The sequence below is a fragment of the Anoplolepis gracilipes genome, chromosome 12, assembly GCF_047496725.1.
Source record: "Anoplolepis gracilipes chromosome 12, ASM4749672v1, whole genome shotgun sequence".
Lineage (NCBI taxonomy): Eukaryota > Metazoa > Arthropoda > Insecta > Hymenoptera > Formicidae > Anoplolepis > Anoplolepis gracilipes.
The window spans coordinates 7,267,680-7,287,270 of NC_132981.1; the positions used below are offsets into that span (position 1 = coordinate 7,267,680).

General features: G+C 27.3%; 1 protein-coding gene across 1 annotated transcript in view; it reads left to right on the forward strand.

The window, feature by feature from the left end:
- LOC140671625 (uncharacterized) overlaps nucleotides 1-19,591 on the forward strand; it is a 41,862-nt gene that overhangs the window by 9,249 nt on the left and 13,022 nt on the right. Inside the window, exons 5-6 of the mRNA XM_072903073.1 lie at nucleotides 5,030-5,218; nucleotides 11,211-11,284. Of these exons, the coding sequence (XP_072759174.1) occupies nucleotides 5,030-5,218; nucleotides 11,211-11,284 (263 nt within the window). The remainder of the gene's footprint in view (nucleotides 1-5,029; nucleotides 5,219-11,210; nucleotides 11,285-19,591) is intronic.

The window sequence follows — 19,591 nt, forward strand, 5'->3', positions numbered from 1 at the left end:
ATATGTAATATACAATATACATTTACATAGATATATATAATATACATTTTCTTATATATAAGACATTTAATTTACTATTTAAAAGGAAAACTTCGTTTCTTTATATTATGCGCATTTTCAAAATTTATATATATAAACTACTTTTGCATTTAATTATTATTGACCCAAATTTTAATATATATTATATATGTATAACAAAAAAAAATATATAATGTAAGTATAATACATATGTTAAACACGTAGATTTCATTTAATCGTTGCATTAAATGAAATAAAGTAAAATATTTTGCAGTGAACAATTGAACGATAGAATGTACGATGAAAATGCTTTAAATGGCTATGACGACATTCGTTGCTTCTTGATTAGCATTGTGAATTCATTGCATGGAGAAAAAATTTTAGCACATATGCAATGTTAATTATGCAGTGTTAATTAATCAAGAGGAGCTGTTCTTTCTCCCTTTTATTGAAAATTCCACTAAACTCGAATGATGTTTTAAAAAAAATACTTGATGTACGAAAATTATTAAACAGAAAATAGTGATAATATAAATCATAAGAAAAAATATATATAAAAACAAATTTTTTGTACGTATCTATTTTTATGCGTATATAATTATTTTGTCAATATATACATATAAAAACTGTAACAAACTTTCTCACTATCAAATTTATATCATTTATTACAAGTATACATGAATTATAAAAGCGTATATGAAAATTCAATAGAATTTCTGTTTTACGTAATCACATTTTCTTCTCGACGCGACTAGTTTAAAAAGGATAAGATTTTATACGGTACGTTGCATAAATTAATCTGATTATGCAAAATTTCATCTCGTTCTTTCTGAAACGCCCGAATATCGGAATAATCTACGATAATTCATTTTTTCATAAAATTTAACATAAAATAGATCTACTAAACGTCCCGCTAAATTTTTCGCAATGTTTTATCACAAGGAATATATGCTTGTGCTTACAAGGAATATAAATAAAGAAAAATTTTTTCATGTTTTGCCTTACACATATATTTTATGTCGTAATCCAGTTTTAAAACGTCCAGCGATTTTGTTGAATTGAGAAATCATTACGCGATTTATAAAAATGTCTGTTAATATTTGAAAATTATTTATATGCTAAATATTCTCTCTGATTCAATTTACAAGCGTATAATAGATTCTTGTGGAATCACTAATATCGATGAACGCATATTGATGGAAACTTCAGTAGTCCGGACTTTCATTAGGAAACAGAGAGCATGTACATGTTGCTTGTCCGATGCAAGTGATGTATTCTGTGAGGAATGCCTTTGCATCCCTTGCACAGATCCAATATTTCGAAGAGGCACAGCCGATTCTCCGCGATTCTGTCTTCATCTCTCCTAGAGTATCATCTGGAATGAATCGAGCAGGATTGAACGGATATTCCTCGCCGTTGACCCTATTTACGCTTGGTCAAACCAATCCTTCATTTAGGAAGTATATGACTCGAAAAAGAACGGACAGAGTACGGAAACAATCTCGTCATTCATTAAATTTGGAGGTTCTTTGTTCCTGTAATTATCAGTTCACTGTATTAAATAACATGGATATATAAAATTGTATGGAACAATAGTATTGAATATAATGAAGAAGAAAAAACTTTAAGAAATAATTAAATTTTCTTAATACTATTATTAACTTTTTGTCATACGCGTTATGTGATGATCGTGACTGATAATTATGAGGCAAGATAAGCAATAACAGTGTAAATTATGATTGAGTCTATAAATGATGATCGAGTCTGTTTTCTAATTGATAAGACATTTGTTTTCTCTCAAAGACCTAACAATGATTCAATAGAAATTTGCAAAATTCTCTACAATAATGCAAGCATACCGTTTATATTCGAGTATAGCTTGTCTAAAAATCTGAAAATTGAACACCATAGGTGTTCTCTCCCCGAGTATTTGCTATCATATCGTTCATCGCGCGAAAAATTGTTCGACTCTGAGTTTTTCTCAGCGTAGCTCGTTATTATCTTTTACTTCCTGTATCACATTTGTCTGCAGATTGAATCTGCAAGAATTCAGTGCTGTCGGAACAAGGCGATTCGATTTAAATTCCAACACTGGATTGCTCTCTCACCTTCCAACTTCCGCAACCTCTTCTGTGGAAAACATAAGCTTCATATATATATATATATATACGTGACAGCAGTGCAAAAGTGTCTCGAATTTCCGCCCTGAATCCAAATCTTCCATACTGCATGTGAGTAGCGTATGCAAGAATACGTATTCCGATTTCCATCGCGCCCTTCTGTGCGCGACGGTATTTTACGATGTGAAAGAATTTCTTACAAAATCGCTTCAGTGAGACTCTTTATGTCAGAAGAAATAACGAAAAATCGTTCATAGTTAAAAAAGACAACATAAAATACATTTTTATCGTATATATACATATAACTCTAATAATGTTTCTTCTAATAACAATATTATAAAAAAATATTATGTTTATTTCTTTGAATTCTATTTATATGCATGTTTTGACAATACTTATTATTTGTTTTGTAGAAAATAATCAAATTATCATAATGTATTTTATCTACTTGTTTAAATTTTTATATGTTAATATTTTCTTTTTGAAAATTGATACACAAAAAACCGAAATTAATAGTTATTAAAATATCTTAATTACTTAATTTAATGACAATATAAAATCCAACTTTATGAATTTTGTAGAAATTGTTAATCATTAATTTTTCCAATGACGTAGAAATTATAACCGCAAAACTGAACTTACATTTCTTTTAAAATATAAGAGGTTCATGTATTACTCTAGATCTAGATATACATATATACGAATAACACCCTTGTAATACAAATCTTTTCATTGTGATGCTGAAATTTAAATCTTTTCAGGAGAAATGTATACATGTATCCTGCGCACGTACTTACTCGCTGTTCTCGTTTATCAAAGAATTCATACATTTTTCGCTCTCTTACACACATATACAAATAATTAAATTTAATCTAAAATCCTTTTCTTGTAAAATTTTCTTTTTGTAATAAAAAAATTAGAAAAAATATATAAAAATTAAAAAGAAAATTCTGTCTTCTAATATTAATATTTGTAAAATTGTGTTTACACGTAAAACTTTTCACAAACAGCAATATTTCAGGAATACATCTTGCAAATGTCGTATAGCGTTTCGATTGTCAGGTTTCCATAAGTGGTTTGATTCACCTCATCTTTCGACGTTGAGACATCGCGACGTCAAATAAAATCTAATAAATATTGTATGAGCCACGTGATATAGAACGAATGGCTTTCAAGCTATAAGAAAGAACAATTTTTACAAAATCTTGTCGAGAACTATCTTGGTTCCTTGTGTTTCACTGTCTGCAGCGGTTTCATAAACGCTGTGCTTTATTCTACCGAAGGTCGTTCCACGTTCAACTTTCTTGGAAGTTCGACGGATTCTTACTAAAATGAAAAAGAACATCCCGTGGGAAATAAGATGCAAGTAATGCAATGTTATCACTCACGTATATACCTCATAAACAAGACTTCATGAATGCCAGTGAATTCTAAGTTGGTAGGATAATATGTGTTTCATTATTCTCATATCTAATAGACTGACAACAAGTACAAAATATAAAAAAGAAATGTATACATAATGATCATCATTGTGCCAATGAATATAATTCTAGGTACATCGTGAAATTTGCCTTAAATAATGCAGTAATTATCCACATGATGTTTATAAACCGAAATACTTTTATTGAGCGCATAATCATAAAGTAAATATTGTTAACCAATAGGGATACACATATGCATATCTAATGAATTTTTCCACTTGTTTGCATATAACATTTATTTAAAAGTTGTATATCCTTCTTTTGAATTTATGCTTTTTTAAATAATTGAAATATATTTAAAACTTTGAAACTTTGACTACATTTTTAGGAATTTCTTTTAAAACAGAAATATATAAGTCAGTAGAGAGAATATGAGCAATTGAATAATAGAATCTGAAAATAAATAACGAGATTTGAAACTTTTGTATTATATAACGGGAACGTGCAGTTGCAATATTATGCGAGAATTTTAAATCGTACAATTCAATCTCAGATTTTTACGCATGATTGCAATGTATCGTTAAATCCGGGCTTTATGAACTTGTATCGATAGATGTATCACATATTGAAAAGAAGATTAAAACCGAAATAGAGCAACAGGAAAACGATGCCAAGTTTTATCGAATTCCAGTGAAGTAATAATATCTGAAAAAGATAGATTATTTCCACGTCTATTTTAATGTAAGTTTTTTTTTCATGTGTCCAGTGTTCTCATATATATATGAAAACACTGGACATATATATATATATATATATATATATATATATATATATGTATATATAAAACATTGAATAGGTAAAAAAAATTACATTTATAAAATATAAAAATCTGCGATTTATATTTTATGTTCATCAACTTTATTTCTTTCTTATTAATCACAGTTATGTATATCTGCATATATATATATATATATATATATATATATATATATATATATATATATATATGTATGTGTGTGTGTGTGTTTATATGAAATACAGATACTAATAGTATCTATAAAAAACTTTAAAGAAATCTTAATTATTTTCTTCTGCATGTCTCTGAAATAAGCGGCTTTAAAAAATAACTATATATGTGAAAGATTTTAATTTTTTTTCCTTTTTGAATATATTACAATATTAATATATCATTATTCAAGTTGTATTTATATAAAATATTTTGCAAGATAGTATAGATTCTTTAATTCAACAGAAAATTTTTCATTTATTTAATAGATATAACATCATAGTCGCTCTGCTCATGTTCATGCTATACGATCTTGGTAAATCATGGCTCTTTTCATCTTAAGCTTTCAACAAAGTTCTTTAATCTTGTTAGAGGTCTTAGTGTCCGAATTTGTGATGCACAAAAGAAATTTGTCAATTACTTTTTCGCGACTAACGCAAATACGTTCTGTTTTTATGTCGCAGACTCAGAATACGAGGAAGAGCAAACACCGAGATACAGGCCAGACTCTTTGGCAAGCCTTTGTCGAGCGACCAGATTCACAGAGGCCGAGCTGAAGAGAATATATCGCGGCTTCAAGGCTGAATGTCCTACGGGTGTCGTTAGAGAGGATACTTTCAAGTGCATCTATTCACAGTTTTTTCCTCAAGGAGGTGAGATCAGATTTTAGATATTTAAATATTCCTGTGATGTTAAATATTGCGAGAAATAGTAAGCCAATCTTAAAAATTAAGTTAGTTAATTATTAAATATAAAAATATAAAATTATTAAAAGCATAATTTTTCTTATTTTTTCTATTTTTATATAATAAAAAATGTTAGTAAAAGAAATTATCGCGTATTTTTACTATTTAAAACCACGAAAGGAAATAACAATTTATTTATTTTTAGAACTTTTATATAGTATGCAAGTATAATACGTCTCGGGTTAGCCGAGTAATACTATTTTTTCCCAAAAAGAATATGAGTATATTATACCGCGAAATAGTGATGTCATACGAGAAGAATATTTTACAATATAGTTAAATATTTGAATATAGAAAGCTTCTGTAAAAGATACATGATTACTTTAAGTAAAAAAATTAAATTTCCGAAATATAATAAATCGTCTGAAAATTAATTTATTTTATTGTTTTTATTATACGTTTTATTATCTTAATGTAAAATAAAAAGATACGAAGATAAGCTCTTAAATTAAATAAATAAAAAATAATCAATAATGATAGCTAGTAAGAGCAAATCGCTGTTCTTGGAACGCAAAAATTTATTTTGGTTATGAAAATACAAATTGAATGGAAGCGAACGTTTCGGTCTACTTTAAGCGCCTCCTCAGCGTTAATTACGTTGATAAAAAACGGAATATAAAATAAAAAACTGCAAAGAAAAGTTTTTACGTATACAATTATGCTTACTGCATATTTCAACAATGGAATTTTTAACATACTAGCAACAACAACACATTCCAAATTATTTCCTTTTTTTCTAAATACACAAATTTCTCAATAAACACAACGATCTTTTTTTAACGCACGATGCGAAAGAATTCCGGAAAAAGCAAAAAAGCGTTTATTTTACAAAAACAGCGATGACGGATATATATTGTTCGATTTATTTATTCTCGGCGCGCATTTATTCGCATTTATTCGCATTTAAATTTGCTCGTTGCGACGGCAGCATCGGGGATGCGTCGAAGTACATCAACATGAAGAAAGAAAGAGAATAATCCAACAACCAGAATAACTGCGGCCCTTCGCTGAACGTGGTTACAGTAGCCATGGTAACGAACTCCCCAGATCAAAATGGCACTGCGTTTCAAACGCGTTCACTTTTATCCATTCACGTGAGAGATATGGTTATCCGCGACTATGCGCGTGCTCCGTGCATTAATGCGATGAAATTCACGTTCTCGGAAATTACGTTCTTCGCACCACGTTTTAACTAAAATCAATTAACTTCGCACCCGCGCTATGTTTTACGAGGATGTCACATAGTTTATCACTAAATATTTATTACAGATTCCTTCGCAAAATTAGAAAATTCATTTCGTTTTATTTGATTAAAACAATTTATCATTACACGACAATATTAGATTTCTAGTCTTTAATTTCTGTTAATTAAAAAAAATGTAAATAAAATAAATGATGAACACAAATAATTTAGTAAATTTAGTAACATAAACTAAACCTTATAAAATTCGCAGAATTATGAAGAATAAAACGAAAATTCACGCAAGGTGTGTCGCATTGTAGATTTTTTTATAGCCTAGCATAAATATTTGCATTAATAATGCGTCACAATACACAAAGGGAAAGCAAATGACCTTTTGGAATATTCACAAAGTATCGGTAAAGCATTTAAGGCTTCCTGTTGGCGACAAACTTGTTTCATACCTGCACAATACCTCCTTGATAGCGTGATTTGTTTATTGCTCGACATAAAAAACAGATCAATTGCAAATTTATGAACAATCAAGTCCAAAATCCTACAAACAAACATCTGCACTGAATAGACAATGACCTAGGTATACGTCTTCAACCTTTACTATTTTATTATTTAGAATAATTTATGTTCCTCCTTTCTGAGAGACATATATTGTTTCTCTTTTTGTCGACAAGGAGGTAAATATGGCATTATTGAGTCAAAACATTCTCAAGAGAATATACGAAATATTGAAAATATAATATATTAAAGAAGAACACTTAAAGATTTTCTATAATGCTAAATGTTATGGAGAAAAAAATATTTATGCAAATATTTATGCAAGTAGGGATTTGAATATATGTGTATATTATTAAGATTAATTTAAAAAAATAAGAAAAAGAATAAAATAAATATATGTAGAAAATAAAAATAGAAAACACACTAATTATGAATTCTTCGTGTTTTCCTCAATCTTTCCTTTGCAAAAGAGAAGTGGGATATTTAATCTTAAATCGCAGGGAAAAACAGTTCATAGTGATTTATTTACTGCGCATTGGGTTAATTAAATACAAATCGAACGGTTGGGCAAGCAAGGACAATTCGAAACAACACATGCATGACAATTAAATTAAAAGTTTTAATTAGAGAGCTTTATTCGAATTGCGCATGAATGTGTATGTATATGCGAGCATTTTAGACAATTTGTCTGCAAAAATTTTACAAATCACGTTCTCTTTTGTTCAGAATTTTAAAAAATCAAAGTAATTCCGTATTTTATTGCTTATACAAGATTCGCGGACAAATGTTCCAATATCAAATCTACATCTCATTATAAAAATTTTATAATGCATATTTAACATCACGGATTAATATAAAATTATAGATATTTTAACGTATAATATTTACTAAAAATATTACTATAAATATTCTTTTTAAGTTCTTTATATATATGAAGATAGTATATACAATTTCTTTTCATAATACAGAAAAAATTTAAAAGAATAAAATTATGGAAAATATATTTTATTGTAACCAGAATTATAAATGTAAGAGTTATTACACATCTATTTTTGAAAAATTTTATTCTTATTATAAAATCGCTTTTTGAATGATTATAAAACTGCTTTTTTAACTTTAATACTTAATTTAACTAATCGTAAATCTCTTAAATAAATATAACAAAACGCGGAATAATATTTAAGGATAATCTTTGTTTGAATTTGTCAAGTGATATAAAGGTTTGTTGTTTTGTGATGAAATTAAAATAGTGTTAGATAAATAAGCAACGGGTCACAAATCTAAAGGAAGCAAGACAATGTAAACTAAGCAGGAGTTTAAAAATATCTTTCGACCAAATCAAGATAAAATTGTTCTCCAAAATAAATAAAAGCTAAAATTTCCAAAAGCCAGATTAAAATTTAATAAATTTGATAAATTTTGTGTCTCAAAAGCGATAAAAATTTTATAAAAATATTTTTAAAAAACACGAAAATTGTCACAATAAATATTTGATAGAACTTTCCTTAGCATTTGCGTCTTTTACCAGGAATAGACATGTTTATACTTATCTAAAATCCCTTCGGCAAAACCTGAGAGGATAGTCGAAACTTGCACATGCAATTCAGTACGTGAAATTTATACCCCTGATATCAAATACGAGGTCGGCACAATAAAGGGACATTACAGAGATTTACCTCGACAGTCAAAAGTCGAATATGTAAAATATGACATCCCGATAAATTTCCCCAAGATAATAATCCATCATTCCTCCAAGATAACAATTCACAATTCATATTCGTTAATTCATACAGAAGCAAGGCAATTCTCGCATGTTTCCGTCCTCTCCCAAGATGGAAGAGAGAACATCTCTTATCTATTTTAGATTTACGTAATATGTACATCCTGAAATATGAATGCAGACATTTATATATACGAAGAAATGTTCGCGATATTGAAAATCGATTTGATATATAAAATTTGCTATTTTTTTTTTTTTGGAAATTCTATATTTTGAATAAACAAGAATTATAAATCTTGCATAATATTTATTAACGCTTGTGTCCAATCAATTATAAATAATATTGCCTCAGTTGCAACAAAAGATATAATTTTAAAAGTAATAGGTATAATCTTATTACGTGGCATATAGTCTTGAATATTTGGCATCTTGTATTTTGCTTTTATGTGTAAAATATTGTCGCGGTGAGACATCCGCAGAATATTTAAAGCAACTTATATATGTATATCGCTATAAAGATAGTTCTATATTTTGCGCTCAATATGCATAGTATATACATACCTTTATATAATACGTATGCAGGAATTTGTACATATATACGTCTCGGGGTGTGAGATATGTGACCTCTCACCTAGAGATTGTAACTTCGCAATTCTCCGAGGACGATATGATAGAACATGATTGTGTGCGGGAATTATCACTGTGACTTAGCATTGCAACGAGAGAGAAATCTCAATTTCTCAATTATAAAGGAATAATATATGCAAAATTACATTTATATAACTTATTGTCAGATAAATTAAAAAATGAATCAAACATATATGTGAGAAAGATAAGGAGAAAAAGAAATGTGAATAATTCATTGCGTGTCTTTTACGTTTCAAAGAATAGCATACATATCAGTATTTGCTTGTAATACAGTACTTGACCAGTTGGACATTTCCCAAGAAAACTAATTTTCGAATTCCGTATTGTTCCACAATTGAACACGTTTTCCACGAAGACACAGAGTTCGCAAACGCCAGCGAACTTTGACGAGTTAATACACTTTATATCCTAGTCTTTCGCGATAAACTCCCGACGTAGTATGTGTCTGAAGTATGATAGAAACTGCTACAAATTTTCAAGTGACTCACTTTGATAACTTTAGACCAAGTTGCAAACAAAAGCAGGAATTTGATGCTTCCCATTGCTATTTGAAAATATATTTCTTTGTGACATAGCTTTTTTGATTATTGTTCATGTAGTAATGTTGTCAATGCCACTTCGTATTTCTTTATCACGATTGTTAAGTATAACAAGAAAATCTTTTCTTCATGAATAAAAGGTAATTGTAATTTATCATTCTTTTTCTTTTTAAAATTGGGAAATTATTATAACATTTAATATTATTTGTAATAATAAATTTTTTGATAAATTGGTCATTAATCACAATTTAATTTTATTTTCAATAACTTTTATCACTGTAATTAAAGTGTCCTAATATTCAATATGATATTGTGTGTGTGAGAGACAATAGTTACATAAAAACAGCAAATATAGGTTTTTTAAATCCGCAAGTAAGTCATTTCTCGAAAACTGCTGCATATATGTGTACGTAGGGTAGTGACGGCAATATATTGCTGCATTAAAAAGTAGTATATCTTGTCCAATTCTTTCGTAAAACCTTTACATGATAAATCTTACCGGAGAACAGCGAAAGGTGCAACCGGCGCAACACATATATATGTATATATGGCGATAATTTCTGGCCTGTATAAATCTTTGCCTTAGATTTGAAGCATTCGTGTTATCTCGACTGGAAGTTATTAACACACACCGATGAATATCCAGTTTACGAGCTATCCATAACAGATTCCGACGGTCTTTGTAGGCTTTTGTTCAAATTCATTGCGTGTATATCTTCGGAAATTGAAGAGTTTTTATGACAATACATACCCCTGCGTTCCAACGAAATTAATATCAAAACGTATTCTAATTTTAAAGAAGTTGAACAAAGTTGAATGGAAGAGATCAAGTATTGTTCATTAAGTATCTTTCTAGTGCAAGTTTATTTCATGAAATCTTTCCTTTTCTATACATTAAATGCTATTTAAATTGCTCCAATTTTTAATGCAACTTTCCATATTGATAATATAATTTATAATTTGTATTAAAAAGAAACTTTATATAATTAATACTGGTAACAATCAGTAAAATATACTTTTGTGTAGAATATTTTATTTGAATAATCTGGACATAGCTATTGTCTAAATACTTTTTATATAACTTTTTAACTTTTAATATAGTACTAATTTTTCTACACATTAATTAATATATAGTGATGTTTAATGTAATCATTTATTTAATGTAATCGTATCATTTTTATATAATTGTAATTTAACAAGAATAAGGAGAAAAGTAAACATAAAATAATATAATAAAATATATAAATACACATATAAAGAAATAATAAAAATATATATTTGCTTCTTCTGTTTGTGTAGCCAATACAAGCCAGTATGCGCATTACGTTTTTAATACTTTGGACCAGGATCACAGCGGACTTCTTAGTTTTGAGGTAAGTTTATGGATAAAATTCATTGCATATATAACATTTAATAATTTTCTAACTAAATTCTAACTATATTTAACGAGATTATTATATGGCATTGTACTTTACTAATGGTTTTTATACGATCTTGTATGTCTCGTGCTTTTGAAACGCAAAGTGATGTTTAATTCTCTTTCCTGCATAATTTACCTTTTTCTTTATCTTTTGAGATCGTTTAGCATATTATTTTGAAAGTTGTTGGCATGCATAAAATCACTATCAATTTTGCCCTCTATCTTTAACTTTTCAGGTCAATATAATGCAGATTAATATTACATAAGTGTACGAAGCAAGCTAATATATTGCAATATACATTTCGTAAAATGCTACGAAAGTTACAGAATAATATCAGATTTCAATAATATGCGATTTCATAGACTTTAATTCTTTGTAAGATGAGTATATATACCTGTAAGACCGTGATATATACATATATATTTGCGCGGTTAAAAAATGATTAAAGCATATTCTACACAAAACGCGCACGCTTCAATCTATTTTTTTTTCTATATACTTTTTATGTTTAATATCATTGATATATAAAAATAATTTTTTATTATTAATATTTCTAATATTTATATCTATAGATAATAATTTGTAATATCTAAGAAATGTAAAAAAGGAAAGAAAAATATTCAATATTTTTACATTGCAACCGTAATTAACTGCATATTAAAAATGATAAATTACACAGTAACTACTTAATCGTGTTTTTCATTTACGCAAACAACATAATTAAACATACTAAATATGTAATTAAATAAAGTAACTGAAAATTAGCAATATAATTAACATCTAACTCTATTGAATACTATCAAGTATGGAAAGCGTAAAATATTTCAATTAATATTTCATATAATTTTGAAGTTTAAGTAAAATACACATGTGTATACATACATACACTTACATACATATATATATATATATATATATATAACCACATATATAATACAATATGACTCTCATACGTTACAAAATTTATCTGCATTATTCAATATCTCTATTTAATATCTTTTCAATAAAATATAAAATTCAATTATCGCGATTATTATCGTTATTAATATTTGCATACAATTAAAAGTCTACGCGTGTCGTATTCTAAGTAAACATATACACATTGGAGACTAAGCTAATTAAATGTAACATTCAATATCGTTCATTTAATTAAGTTTATTGAGTGACACTTCACTATTATTCGATACAAGTGTCAAAGTCAATTTGCATATAAACACGATACAGATCTATCGAATATATCAAGATTCTGAGGAATAATAAGACAAGAGAAAGAGACAGAATGAGAGAGAAAGAGAGAGAGAAAAAGAAGTCATGGCGAGATAATTATTACGTAATGTAAATGTTTTTAGATTCACTAAAGTAAAATTGTGTTTTGTGTAATTGGCATTGTTCGTGTCTCGCAGAAAATTATTAAATTTAATGCAAACTTTTTCCTTGCATATGATAAGGTTCTCCTGTTAACTTGTGATATATAACTTGCGATAATTTAATTAAGTTATACTTTAATTAAATTATTCTACTAGAGAATCTCTTTATCGGTGAGCGTTTCCCATTAAGCAATATGTGACAAACTTTCAATCTAGTTTTCATTAACACCGGTGGAATATATGTACATACGACGAAAAGTTAAGACGAATATATTTAAGCTAAATTGTTATCACACGTGCTTTAATTTTGAATTAATTTTCACGAATATAGATAATAGGATTATGAAACATAGAATAAACGCTATTTTCTTAAACCTATTATATAAAAGATTTCACGCTATAATATTGCAAATATATTATATATATTATTATTATATATATATATATATATATATATATATATATATATATATTATGTATACATATATATTTATTAGGGAATTTCGAAATATATTTTGTAAAAAAAGTTAGAAAAAAATATTTTTATTAATTTTTTTGTCAGTATTTAGCAAACACAGAATGTTTGCTAATCCCGAAATTTTTCAAGTTAAAGAATGACAGTTTCCTTACTTCCACGTTGTAATGTATGCGCGCCATTCTCTATTATTCTCTAAGTTTTATTTGTAATACTATTGATATATATGAGAGGATTTCTATCGCTCTTCAAGCGCATTACACGTTCGCTCTAAGATCTGCAAAAGAAAGAAAGAAAGAAAGAAAGAACGAACGCGGACAAAGATTACCATTCCTCTTTTCGAGATAATACTTTACTCGAGTGCACTCGCTCTCAACGCATAGCCCAACAGGACTCTTCCATCTTCGAGGTTTCTTCAGCTTCCTTTTATTTTTCTTCTTCCTTTATCGCTCCTTTTGGATAGCAACGAAGAATCCGGTGATTATGAGATTTAATCGCATTATCGTTGAGAAATGCATGTTCAACATTTTTTATCTTCACGTTTTATTATAAGATATGAAAACTCATTTCTTTAAATCCGTCAATCTTGCTGAAATTGTCAATGCATTTTTTCAAATTTTACATATAATTTTAACGATACTATTGTACTTGTTAGCATTCATGTCAGTTTTTTATCTTATTATATGTTTAGATATCATCTGCTTTCAAAATTTTTATAAATAGTACCTAATTAGACGAATTCCCTTTTTTTTAGATTGCAATATAATATTCCTAAGAGAATAAAAACACGTGATATAGTAAACTAACAGCAGTTGTTATAAACTAAAAAAAAGATATATCTGCTTCCTACAAGCTTGAATATTTCATATTGTAGTAAGCACAGTTGCTCACTATGAAATTTCTTGCTTTCGCAGCAAACTGTCACACAACTGGAGATTCTCTAGTTTTTGCCAGGATACATGTTTCAATCGTTTGTGCGATCAATATATGTAACAAGTTGAAATCATAAATTGCAGCAACAACAAAAAATATTTAGTTCCATACAAGTAAAAAGGAAGCGTTGTGCTGTTAGATTTGCATTATAAAAAAATGCGTACATTGTGTGTGTAGAATGTATGTGTATGTACGTGTGGCAAAATCTGCTTCGAGCGGAGCAGATGACAGAACGAGCATCGCCGGAACTTTTAATTAACTGTGATATTGTTTCTCGTAAAGCCTTGTCTCTCTGTCTCTCTCTGTCTCTCTCTCTCTCTCTTTTTTTTTTTTTTTAATACGACTCATTCTGTGGCGGGTTTCCCTTAGCCTTCCTATTTTCTGACAACATTCCCCGCGGATATAGCAGCGTTTTAATCAGGTAGTCTTCATAGAATTTTAAAAACTAATTGCGCGATTTAAGAACGTATTCATATTTTTGCAAAATAAGAAGTATGTTTAGCGTTATTAATATATTATAGTGTAAAATGTGTTATAATAATGTATATAATGTTTTAATAATAATATTTATTAATAGTTAATAAATACACTTTGTTTGCTAATGTCACGTCATATATTATGATAAATAAACATTAGTGGAAACATAATTTAAAACGAAAAGATTGAAAGCTTTTTTTATTAATTAATTATTAACTATTAATTTTTTTTAATTAAAAATTAGTTAATTAAAAAAAGCTTTAAATCTTTTCGTTTCTTATTATATATAAAGTTAAAAATTACATAGTTTTTAAAAATATAATAGCAAGCTCTTTTTCTTCTAGATTAGTTAATTAAAAAAACTATGATCAATCAAAAGCGAAAAATTTAATTAAATCACATGATGGTCGAAATACATACTTGTGATCCCTTTAGTTGAAATCATTTGCATGCTTTCTGATTACACGTGGATCTGTGCCAAGCAGTTGAAAAGCATTTTCGTGTAAAATGTTCGGTCGTCCGTCAAACACAATTTCATTTAAGTTCATTAATAAAAGAATTGAAAAATATGAATGTAATATATATATTTGTAATTTTTTTTAATTTTGATATTTAAAAATAATTACATAAATTTTTGATGAGACAGAATAATACAACTGTTATAGAAAATCTATATTTTATTCAACAATAGGATATCACACGACAAACACGTGAAACATGATATAGTTCTTATTTAGCGATCAATTTAATTATCCGTTAATGAAAAGCTTACGCTAAATGAAAACCGAAAAACAATCTACAAGTGATTTTATAAATCGATCTATTTAAACGTATAAGCAAATGATCTGTTATGTCGAACATATCCGACATAATAAAACATTATGTCAAGTTATGCGTTAAAACAAGCATTTTTATTTCCGAACAAAATTGAAAAAAAATAATTTACTTCTAATTTTTAATAAATTTCCCTTATTGAACAAATGTTTTTACAGTATATTTATTCTTTTAATTAGCCTACTTTCTCAGCGTATTGCCAACGGTAATAAAATTCGAATATTGTCTACAAATAGCAAAACTAAATCTTTATTACTTCCAATTAAGTACCACCCAATTAGAAGTTTATTCTCGTGACATAAAATTTGACGATTTCAAAGCTGTGTAGAAACGTGATTGTAACGATTCATTATCTTGTCTCTAGGAGTATAAAGTCTTGTCTAAATACAAATCATAATTTTTAACTATACAATGATACAAACTGTATGATACACACATACAATTATTTTAATTATATCAAATTTCTATTTAAAATTAATGATATCAAATTTCTGTTGAAAGCATTTATAAATATTTATGTCGATGTAAAAGTTTACCAAATATTCAAATAATTTAAACATTCAATTAATGCTACATATTATGATTTCATAATATTGTCTAACAGAAAAATTTATATGAAAAATTAATAATAAAGAATTTTAATAAATGTATTGCTAACTGTAGGTAAAATGTTTAAAAGAGATTAACAAATTATTAATATTCATATATCTACAAATTTTTCTATTTCAGATATTTCACTAATTTTTTTAAACAGTTAGATACAAACGTACAAGTCGAAAATATTGCAATAAAAATAATTTTGTTATAATTTTTTATTACTCCTTTAGCATTTATACTTATTAAATATGCTGATCTTTAATAGATTTGATAAAAATTCATCAAATTTATTGTGTACGGCATTATAGATTCTGTGAAAACAATCAGTGTAATATATTCTTGAAAATCCTGAAGATGCAAATTCTGAGAAATAAAAAGTTATACACTTTTAAGAATTAAATAAACATGTATTTGAATAACAACCGCCGCAATCTTTGTGTACGTTGACCTCGTTGATTGTGTATAATCCCCGAATAATTGAGAAGAGTTTTGTTCCCATTTCTATTCTCGACATAATCACAATGACCTGAATCGATATTTATTCGGACATTTCATTGTTACTATTAAGACTCAATCAAATATAAATGTACCTGTATATTTGTGATTTTTTCTTTGATTTTCTACATTGATATTGTAATGCATATCTCCATATTCTGAGCATATTATTTTCGAGCATCCGTAAAAGTTGATATGTGATATATTTATGATTTGATACCATATACTTATCATAAAAAATTAAAAAAGAATATAAAATTGATGAAAGTACTATAATATTGTAAGCAAAGCGTATCAAATAATTTTTTCAATATACAAAGTTGTAACATTATTACCTAACTTAATTTATCATTAAATGTTCTTTGATACATATATATACATATATGTATATATATGTACATACGTATCAAAGAAACACATATATGTATATATACATGTTTCTCTGAAAAAAAATGTAAACAATAGAATTATAAGTTTAGGAGAAAAATAGATTAAATATGTACAAGAATTTTTCTTAAGAAATGAAAGAAGTCACACGATAAATGTGTAAACACATAAAGCGACACAAGACGTGAAAATTGTGGATTTTGTAAGTAAGATTAAGTAACGTCAAGTATGATTTATATAAAGGATTTGGGCCCTCTAGGAGAATTTATAAAACATTTGGCAATTTCTTATTCTTGAACTGCGTCATCCTTTTACTACATCGAAAAACGATATTTCATATTTTATAGCTTAATTTTAAGCTGTTTTATAGAAACAAATAAAAATAATAAAGATAAAGATGTTTAAATTTTTAATAGCGACAACATTTTTTAAATTATTATATGTTAACGATAAAAATTTTTGTGACAAATTTTTTATTTATATCTTTGAACAATTTTGTACGTTACTATAACATTATTGTATCTAAAATATTTTTTATCTCAACTTGAATATATTATATGTCAATATTATAAAATATATTATTAATTTTCTTATAATATCTGTGAAATAAATTTTTAAATAAATCATCATTAATAGCATTATTTTAATTTTTTTAGTTATTATTTTGTTAAAACAACTATTTAGAATATTTTTAAGGCTTGATATATTTTTTGTGTTTTGTGTTCTTTTTTTTTTTAATAATATTATGATGCACTAGAACGATATTACATAAAAATCTTCAAAAATTGTATATTTCACTATTTTAATTTCTATATATTTTATATTATATTTTTCTCTATGTATAAATAATATTTCTATCTCTATCATTATATATTTTTTATCTTATTTTTACATTCTATCTCAACTCTAAACTCTATTACCTTTCGTAATTTAGTGTCTACCACTATTTTGTTCTCTCATCTCGCTGACTTTATTTTATTCTTCCTGATCGCTTAATACAATTTGCTGGGTCAACAGCTTTAGTGGATGCGCTTTTAAACTCAGAAATACCATTAACCAAGGACCAAGGACAATACATATTACAACTTGTCCATAATAAAAAGAGTGATTAAGCGTCTAAAATGTGTACTGAGAAATTTGAGATCTACATCGTTTTTCTGAGCGTTTGATTGATTATTGTAGAAAATTGAAGAGAAAGAAATTGAAATGCGGAAAAAAATACACGCATATGCATAAATATCTTTATGCATATATAATTTATCTTTCTTTAAAATTCTTATTTTTACTGAACAGTATATTATACATAATACAATTTATTTTCCGTAATTTACGTTGATTGTATCAATTATTATCTAACATTTCCTTGATTACAACAACTTAAGTATTAAATTTTCCAATTTCGATATCTCCCAATTTGCTTAAATATGTATGTATTATCCCATCGCAATTATGTTGTATTATATTGGAATCAAATCCTATCAAATTAGCAAAGTGGCTTCTCCTATAAATTATCTATTCGGAAGAATTTTGAGATAATATTACGATGAACATGAAGTTTATGATAAGTGGAATAATATCGTTTTGCACAATATAATAAAAATAGTATTGTGAGGCTAATTAAAATTTAAAGGAAAATACTTAAATTTGATGAAATAAAGGGTGCAAATATTTTTAATCTCTTTTAGTGTTATTTATCCGCTTCAGATAATTAAAGAACTCAACGTGTGAATTAATCATCAGACGTCATAAACAAAAGCGTAAATACATCAAACTCGCTATTATTACATGTTAAAAAATATTCTCAAATCTGTATAAACATGACAGTGCGATGCATTTTTTTATAATGAATTTAAATATATCTAGCGTAGTGAAATTACACTGCAGAACTATTTTATTTTATAATCGTCGCATTCAAAGTTCTAGACAAATTTTGATAGTAATCGTTGTTTCAGAATACGTGACATATCTACAATTTTATTACTTGAAGGTTCATTTAAATATCTAATATATGCCTATATTTCGCGCGATATACAAACTTCTCGCAGGGTTTCACGCTTACATATGCGTACATATTAATACGCGGCCGCATTTCTGCGTCACAACTTACCTGACTGATAGCATAATTTATCTCCTACGAGGCAACGCATTACACGCTGTCGTCATTATTTGCTTAATCACCATGCACGATTAAATTTAACGCCCTTCTGTGTCTAAATTGCTTTTGTGCGAGCGACCTATTTCTCTGAAACAGCCCTGTTTTTTATTGCGATGGCTTTTTGTTACATGAACAATGAAGATTTACATAAATACGCTGTCGCGATGTTAATATAGATGTGTTTAATAATCAAACTTATGTTTTTATCCAATTTCTTTTTACATGCGATTTAAAAAATAAAGTAAATATTTCTACTGCAACTATGGTTTTTTAAAAATAATATTAATATTTTAAGATTTTCTTAGAAATATATGTCTGTATTCTATAGAAAAATATCGTTGATTTTTTTGCATATTCATCTGATTTCTAAAACTTCTGCCTAGTTTTGAGAGAAAAAGGTAAAAATAATTTTGTGATTTTCATTAACATTTAGTAGACATTTCATCGGTAATTTCAAATTAAAAGTCAAAAAGTATGCGATATAATGATAGTAATAACTTAATGATAAATCACATCTCCAGAATCTTCAGATCTCACAT